At 37.5% G+C, this 10849-nt stretch overlaps 3 protein-coding genes across 4 annotated transcripts; all 3 read left to right on the top strand.

Annotated features, from left to right (window-relative positions):
• Positions 1-2378: 2378 nt before the first annotated feature.
• Positions 2379-3517, top strand: LOC106937285 (hepcidin-like). The gene is made up of 3 exons (XM_015018713.1): positions 2379-2548; positions 2627-2704; positions 3164-3517. The coding sequence occupies exons 1-3, from the start codon at positions 2462-2464 to the stop codon at positions 3260-3262; spliced, it is 264 nt and encodes an 87-aa protein (XP_014874199.1). The 5' UTR covers positions 2379-2461; the 3' UTR covers positions 3263-3517.
• Positions 3518-6723: 3206 nt separating this feature from the next.
• Positions 6724-7671, top strand: LOC106937286 (hepcidin-like). Of its 2 annotated transcripts, XM_015018715.1 has the most exons (4): positions 6732-6970; positions 7049-7126; positions 7258-7350; positions 7384-7671. In XM_015018715.1, the coding sequence occupies exons 1-4, from the start codon at positions 6881-6883 to the stop codon at positions 7387-7389; spliced, it is 267 nt and encodes an 88-aa protein (XP_014874201.1). In that variant the 5' UTR covers positions 6732-6880; the 3' UTR covers positions 7390-7671. The 2 variants fall into 2 exon arrangements, with proteins under 2 accessions (XP_014874200.1, XP_014874201.1); XM_015018714.1 differs by lacking the exon at positions 7384-7671 and having other exon boundaries at positions 6724-6970; positions 7258-7359.
• Positions 7672-10192: 2521 nt separating this feature from the next.
• Positions 10193-10777, top strand: LOC106937289 (hepcidin-like). The gene is made up of 3 exons (XM_015018716.1): positions 10193-10354; positions 10431-10499; positions 10621-10777. Exons 1-3 carry the CDS (start codon positions 10268-10270, stop codon positions 10729-10731), a joined length of 267 nt encoding a protein of 88 aa, XP_014874202.1. The 5' UTR covers positions 10193-10267; the 3' UTR covers positions 10732-10777.
• The last annotated feature ends 72 nt before the right edge of the window (positions 10778-10849 follow it).

Here is a 10849-nt window from a genome sequence, read left to right on the forward strand (position 1 = left end):
CATTTTTGTCTGTGTATTTGTACTTTTACTTAAGTACATATTTTGAGTACTTTCTCCACCACTGCTCATTACCTACTTTCCTCTCTTAGCACCTTCTACAAAAGGCCACTAGAGCCAAAAAATAAATAAATAAACCTTATATGTTTTTAAAAAGTTCATTTAAAACAGGAACAATGTGCAAAAAAAAAAAAAAAAGATTAATAAAAGATGCTTTGCACCAGATTTAGCTTAAGCTACTTTCCATCTGCAGTCCCTATGCAGGTGAGTTCATAAAACAGTCTAATATTAGAAAACATACATTAACCCTTTCAAGCATAGTGGTCACTACAGTGGATAGATATCTAAAAGCCATTTTCTTGTGCTTCTTGTAGATTTGTGTGTTATAAATGCACAGAGACCATTGAAGTGGACACTAGTGCATCATAAAATACACTATCAACTACTGGCCATCAGCTGCAAATGCAAGAAATTATTTTTGGTAAATCCAAAATGGCCGACAGACAAAACAAAGCATGCCAACCGACCCGGTCCCTCCTTCTACTGTGGATGACTCTTGCAGGTAAAAAAAAATAAAAATATTGTGACATCAGATAACCCTAAAGAGCAATACTAATTGATCAGTTAAAAAAAAAAAATTTTTTTTTTCCTACCTATTTTTATGACTTAAGAAAATAAAAAAGAAACTGGAAAAAAATCCTGACACAAAGGATCATAATTCATGCATGAAAGGGTTAAGAATCTCCATATGATGTATATACACTCACTGTGCAACAATATAAATTGTGCTAAATGTCAAAATTATATTTGCAACTGTAGTCTGAAGTTAATTTGCCAACTTTTTACTAAAATTGTGCCGTTGAGCAGACGTGAAGCAGCGACCTGACACACACTGGAGTCTGAGAGTGAGTGGAATAACCAGAGAAGATGAATTCATCATAAATGAAAATCAGAATGAAGCATTATGAAGACCTGCTGTGTGAAACGTATGACGAGATCAAAACAAAAAATTGCTTTAATAGAGAAGCAAAAATGTCTCTAACATACAATAAAATAAAACCGCACAACTAAGTTGCCAGTTTGGTTTATATATAAATTATGAATAAATATGAGAATAAGAAACATCTGCGTTTTGGGGGATTTGGACAGGTGGAGTCAGAGGTCAAAACGTGCGCTGACCTTGATGTCAGTTTGTTTTCGGCTGTTTGATTACTCAATGTTAAAAACGTACAGGGCTTTAAACTGTCTGTTGTTTCATCACTAACACGGTTCACTGAGGCAACTTGACGTTTCTTTCTGTTTGGCACCAGCAACAGAAATGTGTCAAAAGAACGGCCATGTTTTCAACAGCGTTTCTCTGTCTACATTGCTAGAAAACGATATTTTAGGTTGAAGTTAGTGTGTTTAAGCTAACAGGTTTTTATTCCCCGAACAATAAAAAGAATGGAGTTATATATACATCTTTAAAATTATGCATGTACATATTTTTTTTTATGTAGTTTGTGTTTGCAGTTAGATCGCTGTAAAACATTAGTGAACCACCAGCATCCTGAAAATCCAGGATATTTTTAAAAAGTTACATTTAGCTTATGAACCAGCTCTTCAGTATTGTACAGCTTCAAACCTACCTAAGCAAAGCCCTGCACCGAAACTAGACTAGAAAACTGATGTTCACTGATTCTCTTCATCGAGTCGCCTGAGCTTTAATTATTTTTGCAGCACAGCTAAAAATGAGGAATGTAAACTTCACTCAAAGTATTAGTGCATGATAGATACATCTGATTATGAGAAGGTGACAAATCATAATTTTGACTTTTTTTTTTTTCAGCCATCTGTGAAATGGCTCAAAGTAGACCATGGAATGTGGAGCTACTGAGCAAATTAAGATGGAATTAGATTATTCATAGGGAACAAATCTGCTTAGGGCAAAATGTAAAACATTAAAATAAAAAGTGGAATTAACTGGTTCCATAAATACCAACATCCTGTCCTAACACAGTTCTAAAGTTTTGGTTGGTTCCAGCATTTTTGACTTCACACAACTTCAGTGAAGTTCACAGATTTGTGGGGGGGAGGGGGAGGAATGCAAAAATAACAGTTGAATTACACTTGTTTTTATCTTCATTTTAACTAAATCACAGATCCTCAACTACAAACATTGCACCACAGGTCGCTAGTTGTTACATCCGCTGCACGTTGCTTTAAAGAGGGAAGAAAGAAAACAGCCACATTTCCAAACGCGCCGCTCCATTTTTTGTTTTCAAAAGTGAATTGAAACTTTTGAACCGTACGCATTCGCAATTCTTTTTGAAATACTTCCCTTTTGCTCTGTAACCTCAACGTTGCAACAGATACCTGAGTGGGTATAAAAACCGGCGCTCTGCTCACATTCAGACATCGAGGTCGAAGCAGCTCAACTTGGGTTTCTGAAGCTCCAGCCGGAAAACGACACTGAAAAAAAAAAATGAAGGCGTTCACTCTTGCCGTTGCCGTGGCCATTGTGGTGACAATCATTGGGGTTCAGGAGAGCTCTGCTGACCTGGTGATTGAGGTAAGGACTTCATCCACACTGATTTCTAGTTTGTGTTACTGACGACGTTTGGTGTACATTAACAAAACTCTTTTACAGGGACCTGAACTGATGGACGAATTGACCAACGGCAGACCAGTTCCTGCTGGTCAAGACATCCCAGAGGACTCATGGAAGGTAAGCTGAATAAATTAACGTCAGTCTGACTGTAGATATATAAACCCTACAGATTTAGATGTTAGGTTATTGAAAATGTTCTCTCTTTTTTTGCTTTTTGAGATAGGATTATTTCTTTATTTGCACTTGAACATTTGAACATGTTGACAATGACATCTACCCTTCTAAATAAATATTTTCTTAAATTTGCATTTATTGGCCTTACAGCTGCATTTATATATATATATATATATATATATATATATATATATATATATACACACACCTTGAAATGCTCGGCTATAAGAGCAACCATGAGACCCAATATCCATCATATATTATTATATATATATATATATATACATACACACACATATATAACTTTGTGACTTTGTGAGTTTCTCATTTGTAACAATACTAGTTGGGAGGTACTTTATCAAATAGGTGGTGGAATGACATTTCTTTTATGTCCCTACACAGATGCCGTACAGCTCAGTCCACATGCAGCGCCGTCGCTGCCGCATCTGCTGCCGCTGCTGCCCCGGCATGAGAGGCTGCGGCATCTGCTGCAGATTCTGAGAAGCCAGAAGAAAACTTCAACTACACACACACACACACAAAAAAAAATCCCTTCTCTGCATTCGCTCTTTTCGATGTAGTTGAATATTGCCTTACTTTTTGAAGGATGTGAGTGGATTTCATCTCTTCATCCATATTGCTTGTGGAAACATGCAGACGTGTCCTGCAAAGTATAATCGCTGCAGAAGGCGCTAATTTGAGAAGAGGTGTGATGTTTTTTTTTTTTTTCCGTAATAAATGTTACTCCTCGATACATTTCTTCGTGTTTGTGCTTCTTCATGTTTGCTGGCGGGTTGCTAAGTTGTTGCTAAGTAGCAAGAATAAAACCTCTTGAAAATCTGCTTTTATAGCATACATTGCAGCACAGGGGTTTAGTGGCTGTTTTTCAACATAAAATAATTTATATTTAAGCCTATATTTTAATTAATTTATGGAACTACAATAGTCCCAATAAGTATTTCATTTTTGTTTCTGAGCGTGTTTTTGCTCAAACCAAATATCTGCATATTTACTGCTGTAATTCTCATACATTTTAAATTTATTTACCAAAATGTATGACTATATATGCTCATTTAGATTTTTCAGTATTTTTTAAACAAAATTAAAGTTCCTCACCTAAATATCATCAAAGGTCAGAGGTTTTCCAAGCAGGACAGAATTTTCACTTTTTAATAAACTCATGGATCTTCCTCATTAAAGCTAAATCTGTAGTAATTATACAATAACTTCACTTAAGCAGGGGTTATGCTACTTCAACATATTTTTACTCAAGTAAAAGTAAAAGCTGTCCAAAAATTGCTCAAGTAAGAATAAAAAAGTGTTTCTTAAAAAGGCTTTTCAAGTAGCGAGTAACTGGATGGGATCATCTGATTTAATATTTTAAAATGATGTTGTCAGACAATCAGAAATGCAAAATTATTAATTCTGGTATTTTAAAGTCTAAAATGAAAAAAATAAAATAAAATAATACAAATAAATAACCTGATTGCCAAACAACAGATTAAGGCATGAGAAACACTTTTCCAACTCTTTAAAAGAATGAAACAAAACAAAAAACTTATATAAAACTTGTACCAGTTGGTAATGAAGATATACTAGGAAGACAGAAATATAAAGGAAAAAAATATCATTAGAATAACAAAACAAACAATAGATCTCACTTTAACTCAAACTGTAGCTGATTGTATCTCATGCATTTTTTGTTTNTCNTTCATTCTGCTGAGTGGATAGTGTATCCACAGCTTTTACTTAAGAAAGTCTGACATTACTGATGTTTTTTGGGGTCAACGTCAAACAAGTACAGCGTGTGAAACAGAAAGCCTTAAAGGCATTTCTATTTTTTTCCCAGCCATTTCATACATATCTTGTGCACATAAAATACATATTTAAAAAAAAAAAAGTTTAATTAACTGGTTCCATAAACAGTTTTGGTGAAATTCAACATTTCCGAAACTAATTTCACACGCACATTTAACTAATGGTGGTAGGAAACTCCTGCCGTTTGGTCCTTCACATCCTTAAGTTGTTTGCAGAAGCCAGTAGAAGACAAAAACACTCCAAAGCAAAATGTACCAAATCCAACAGAGCAAAGAGAATCTATGTCAAGAAATGGAGGAAAAAATGTCTCAACTTAAAACTAGGACAACAAAAGAGCCTTCTTATGTTATCTTCCAAAACTACACAAACAAATACAAATAAAGAAATCACCCAAATAGGGATGCACTATATTGGATCTTTCTATACTAAAACTATCAGAAGGATATTGAAAACCAGCAGAGAAGATGGTGTTTATGCAGGAAGTAAAGTCAACATTTCAAGGTGCTAAACAGATTCCAGCTGCAACAAAACGTGTAAGATGCTCTGTGTGGATGGGTCTAACTGTACCAACTGTTCAGCTCTAACCATTTGAGATTTCACAACATCTCTGCTAAATTCAATTTTGAAAAGCACAAAAGTTACACAATCGGATCTTTGATTCTGCTGGCGTGGATTTAGACATTTTTAAAAGCGGCAAGATGTCGCTTTGAAGAATTTTCATCCTAAATGAGTGAAGGTATGGCACCGATTTGTGACTATATGAAAATGTGAAAGGACTGGAGTTTGTTTTCTAAACATGGAGAAAACAAACATAAGGAAAAGAAAATCTTCAAAAGACGGGTAAATGATTCTTTTTCTGACAAACAAATCGCATAATTATTGTGCTGTACAACAGATTTCTTCATTTCCTCAGGAAAACAACCTGAGTCCCAGCCCGTCACACAGAACGCTGTGTGCTGATGATGGTAACATGTCTGTGTTTTGCTGTGGCTGCACTGAAACACAAAGTGAAGCTGGGTTTCCTGCAGTTGCGCAATATTTCTCCTTTCTTTTTTTTTTCTTCTTTTTTTTGGTGTTCCACTACTCTGATACAAGAAAACATATTTACCCCACAAGCAAAGTGTGTCTTCATTGTACCTGCTTGACACAAATAAAAGGAAGATGAATTATCAAAGGGTTTTTAGGCTTGTGACTTTTTTTTTATTTTTATTGATTTTACAGCTCCTGGCGTAGTAGTTCTTCTTGTTGGGTCTATGTTCCCAGTTTGTGAGGGAGCTCCCTTTTCTAAATAGCTCATTTCTTTTAGTGTGTGTGTTTGTTTTGATTATTCTCATTTCGGTTTTATTTCAATTGGATTCGTAAGTCTAGACATGCACGTTTGTTTTTCCTTGCGTCTAGTTTTGTAGCTAATTTTTAAGATTCGACTGTTTTTATGTTTCTCTTCATCACTCATGTCAAGTTCCAGTGTTAGTATCTTGGTTTTCTTCCTTACTAATTACTCAGTGCTACTCATTTTATTGTTTTTGTCCTCATGTTTAGTTTCTTAGTGTTCTTGTATACCTGTATCGCCGTTTCTCCTATTGATTCCAGTTTCTGTTCAATGTCAGAGCTGTTCCTTATTTTACTGTTAGTTTACCAGGCTTACGTGGTAAACAATCAATCCCTTTGATAATAAATCACTTTAGTGAACACCTGCACACTGCCTCTGCAATTATGTTCATTTGTGTGTGTACGTGTGTGTGTGTACGTGTGTGTGTGTGCGTGTGTGTGTGTCAGTCTGACAAAACCCCTGAAGATTACATCAGCAGACTGTAGAGCTGCGTCTCATGCAGAAGAATAAAAATTATGCAACATCTAGAAGAATGTTTTTCTGAACTGCTGAACATGTGAACTGACTCACTTACTGTAAGCAGAGACTAAACGTACAAACTGTCTCTACAGTGGCTCAGATTTCCCAACATTCAGCAGATCCACTACAGCCTTTTAGAAGTAAGCCATAAAAATAACTCTTTATGCTAAACCTATAAAACAATGAAGGAATATCATTCTGTTCTTTTAAAACTAATTCAAAGTTGAAACGTAACATTCAAACTTTCTGCATCGCATATTGTTTATCTCTCCCCTGCAGTGGGAAATGCTGAGCTGATCCCATAACGTGTCCCTGGTTGTGATGCAACAGCTGCCCTGGTGGGTATAAATACCAGCACCTTTGCTACGTCCGATCATCAGGCAGGAGGAGTAAAGAGCCGATATCAAGCTCAGAACGAATCCTTCAGATTTTAAGTACTTCACCCGGTCAAGATGAAGACGTTCCCCATCGCCGTCGTCGCCGTGGCCCTCGTCGCCGCGTTCGTCTGTGTTCAGGAGAGTGACGCTGTTGCACCCGCTGAGGTAAGAGCTTCATCTGAAAGTCATACCGTCAAAATGTTACCATGTTGATTCTAAATGTGCCAAATGAACTGTTTGCAGAGCTCTGATCTGGTGCAGCTGCCCACTGACTACGGCATACTCAATTCGGCTCAAGATATGCCAGGGGACTCAATGGATGTAAGGGTTAACTGGATGAATGAATGAATGAATGAATGAATGAGATGTTTATGATGGGATTTTTCTTAATTTGTGGCCCAAGGAAGGGAGATGTGGGGATGTTAATAAAACACTTTCCTCATGTCCCACAGACGCCATATGAGTCGGCCATGATGCGTGGTCGCCGTCGCTGCCGTTTCTGCTGCGGCTGCTGCCCCGACATGGTTGGCTGTGGAACCTGCTGCAAGTTCTGAGGAAGTCCTGCTGCCGCCGTAGCAACATGAAGAAATAAAAAGCAACACAGCGTACCTAGTGCACATGTTTTCAACCTGTTAGCACATTTTTACAAGGTGTTTGTGGATTATGTGATTGTAACACAATGTATTTACTTTTACTTAATCTCTTTCAAAAACATGAGCTGATATTACAACTGTATTCGTCAACAAATGATATTATAACTGAGCAGAGATGTGTAGAAAAAAATGGATATTAATTCTGCTTAGATAATTTGTATCATGGCTTGAATAATGTATGTTTTCACAATAAATGTTATCACACTTCACTAATCTTCTGTGTGTGTGTGTGTGTCTCTAAAGGCGGTGGTGGGTTTAACATGTTTTTGTCGTTTAGTCTGTGGAACCCGTTCCCATTTGGAAACATTTTAGAATATCAAGTTTTTTGAATTACAGAAATCAGAGACACACATTAAAGAATATTGATACTCAAAAAAATGACTATTTCACCCTTAACAGATATTTGGGTAAGAATACAAGAATTAAATAAATCATCAGTGAGGATTTAGTTGTCACATTGTGCAATAATATTAATCAGTTCAAAAATACTTAATTATTTTATGTCAGATACTTCATTTATCCAAGTATCTTTAAAGAATCAATGTTAATGGATTTTCACACATATTTCACACATCAGTATTCGCTAAATTTGGTTAAAAATTCATTGTGTAGCCTAAATGCTTTGACTCATATTTGGGGTTTCTCAGTCTGCACTTGAAAGATCAGCACAATATCATCAGAACATTGTGGACCAATTTCACAGTGGCCACAGACAAACGTGTCCAATCATGCGCAGTTAGCTCACAAATATTTTGAAGCTGTCGGTCATCGTCAGAAACAGACACACTGACTCCCTCCCAGCATGCCGTGCGGCTAAGCGAACAGACTGTTCTCCGTCGGATTGGAACATTCTCGGTCGCACACTTTCATCCTCCAAAACAACAACCACTATGAACAAAACAAAACTTCTGGACTGGAGTGGGTCGGATTTATCGTCTCATTTTCAAAGATAACACATCACAGACGTTTTATTTTCTTGCTTCCCCTTTTTGAAAAAATGCATTAAAAAAAAACTCATTTACAGGTAAGAACATCCAGAAAACATTCTCCAGCCCTTCACCCTGTTCCTCCCATTGAACACTGGGGGGAAAAAACACAAAGCTGCTGCAGTAAATACTGTCAGTGGTTATGCAACAGCTGCCGAAGTACAAATACCAGCTGATTTCTCACATTCAATCATCAGACTGACATAAAGGCCAGAGTGAAAAATGTACAAATACTCATAGACAAGTAGCAAATACGTATGCAGTTTGTGTCTGTAAATTTGTTTGTTAATCTGGTTAAAAGATCATTAAAATGTTTGTCGTTTAGTTTAACTTTACTGATTTCTCCATCAACCCATGAATTAAAATCATGAGCTTTTAAGGTTCTCGCAGCGTCAGATGCTCTCGAGTGACGAGTCAAAATGTCGGCCCCACAACATGTCAGCTTCTCTTGCTCAGAGGATTTCACTGGAAGTGGCCGATCTGTTTCCCGCATGTAGCGGCTTTGTAGAAACAACGTTTAAGCAGAAAAATAATACATTTTGTCCTAGAAGCTAAGCTTTTATCACAAAGTATCAAAGTGTAGCTACAATAGCTTTTAACCCAGAAAAGGATTTAGATCAGTCACTCTTTAGCTTATTTTATCAGAAACTGTAGAGTACTCACTATTTAGAAATGGAATTAAATAGTTAGCAACCCTGAACAGGAGCACTTAGTTTACATACTTTAGAACATTATATTAGTTTTCTTTCCTTTGGTTTGTATTTCCTTTTAACTCCTGTAAAACACTTTGAATTGCCTTGTTGCTGAAAATGTGCTATATAAATAAAAGTATCTTACCTTACAGCTCAGTTTTTTTTGTCATAATGGCGTATATGACGAGAGAGATTGTGCCGCCTATTTTATGAAGTTTACATCAAATAGACATATTCACAAAATCTGTAGTTTTTGTTGTTCTGCACCTTTTTTGGACCATAAGACGTTTATCTCTGCTACACAGAACTAAAAGAAAAAATGGTAACATCTCTTTTTATTTGGTGTATGTAAACATCTGATTTCAGCTGTATGTAAAAAAAAAAAAGAAAAAGAAAAAAAAAACACACTTTACACCCCAGTGCTTGTTAGAAAGGACTTCCTGCCATATCTGTGCATATATGTGCACAGATCTGTCTAGAAGCTTCTTGAGAAGAAGAAAAAAATAAGAGACATTTGTTTTCACTCCTTGGTTTTTTGGGGGGATTTTTTCAATCCGACCAAAAGACTTGAACAAGCCACCAAAATGATATCTTTGTACAGCTCACGCTACATTGTCAGGTAAACATTTTACAAGTGCTGAACTTGCTTTTGAACTGAGGCAACATTACACACCTGACTTGGCTTCTGTGTGAGGGAGTTTCTCAGCGGGTCAGGATGTTCCGGATTTCTCCATTTCTGACTTTTCTCTCCTCTCCGATCAAATGAAAATGAGAAACTGAAACGTTTGTGAAGGAAAGCCATGGTTTATTTTAAGTAGATTAGTGTCTAATAAACATATTATTAGTGCGGATTAAGCTGCTGGTTTGTTGCTGTGGTGTCTTGTTTTAAACTGGAAAAATGGCAAAAACTGACAGATTTCACAAACTAAATCTACTAATATTTCGAAATATCCCATTTCTAGCCCAGATATCTGACTGTGGGGAATTCCTGGGTGACGAGGCAACAGCTGCATCTTTGTGAATATAAATAGGAGCACTTTCCTCACACTCCATCATCAGAGAGAATTCAAGGACTGATGTCAAGATCAGAAGCAAATCTATTAGATCTAGATCTGTCCAGCTCTCAGTAACATGAAGACGTTTGCCGTTGCGGTCACCGTTTCCCTCCTGCTCACTTTCCTCTGTGTTCAGGAGAACTCTGCTGTTCCTGTCGACGAGGTGAGAGCTTCATCTAAAAATACATTCATCCATTTATTCACCCTCATGCGGATATTAAAATGAAGCGTCTTGACAGGGCCTCGCGGTGCCGACTGATGACGGCTCACTCGCCGCAGATCAAGACACACCGGAGGAATCCTGGAATGTAAGCTGGGTGACTCGATGAGATACTTCAAAATAAAAGCATGTCTGATTTGGAAATGGCAGGGAACAGCATGACAATAAGAAGGCAGATGAATGAACACCTTCCTCCGGTTCCCCCTCAGATGCCGTACGACTCGGTTCACATGCGCCGCCGCAGACGCCGCCGCCGCTGCCGTTTCTGCTGCGACTGCTGCCCCAACGAGAGTGGCTGTGGCACCTGCTGCAAGTTCTGAGGAGTCCGGCATCAGCCCTCACATAACTTAACCTCGCCACAAAAACTAACTTTTTTTTCGGGGGGGGGGGGGGGGGGGGGGGGGGAAAAAGGGCCCCAGGTGGAAGGTGTTTGGGGTT

Source organism: Poecilia latipinna, unplaced genomic scaffold, assembly GCF_001443285.1.
Source record: "Poecilia latipinna isolate Pla-1442-1.1 unplaced genomic scaffold, P_latipinna-1.0 Scaffold2312, whole genome shotgun sequence".
NCBI classification, from domain to species: domain Eukaryota; kingdom Metazoa; phylum Chordata; class Actinopteri; order Cyprinodontiformes; family Poeciliidae; genus Poecilia; species Poecilia latipinna.

Coding starts and splice junctions, on each gene's coding strand:
- LOC106937286 (XM_015018714.1), top strand. CDS start 6,881: ATGAAGACGTTCCCCATCGCCGTCGTCGCCGTGGCCCTCGTCGCCGCG. Junction 6,971..7,048: donor ACGCTGTTGCACCCGCTGAG/GTAAGAGCTTCA, acceptor AACTGTTTGCAG/AGCTCTGATCTGGTGCAGCT. Junction 7,127..7,257: donor TGCCAGGGGACTCAATGGAT/GTAAGGGTTAAC, acceptor CATGTCCCACAG/ACGCCATATGAGTCGGCCAT.
- LOC106937289 (XM_015018716.1), top strand. CDS start 10,268: ATGAAGACGTTTGCCGTTGCGGTCACCGTTTCCCTCCTGCTCACTTTC. Junction 10,355..10,430: donor CTGCTGTTCCTGTCGACGAG/GTGAGAGCTTCA, acceptor GCGTCTTGACAG/GGCCTCGCGGTGCCGACTGA. Junction 10,500..10,620: donor CACCGGAGGAATCCTGGAAT/GTAAGCTGGGTG, acceptor GTTCCCCCTCAG/ATGCCGTACGACTCGGTTCA.
- LOC106937285 (XM_015018713.1), top strand. CDS start 2,462: ATGAAGGCGTTCACTCTTGCCGTTGCCGTGGCCATTGTGGTGACAATC. Junction 2,549..2,626: donor CTGCTGACCTGGTGATTGAG/GTAAGGACTTCA, acceptor ACTCTTTTACAG/GGACCTGAACTGATGGACGA. Junction 2,705..3,163: donor TCCCAGAGGACTCATGGAAG/GTAAGCTGAATA, acceptor GTCCCTACACAG/ATGCCGTACAGCTCAGTCCA.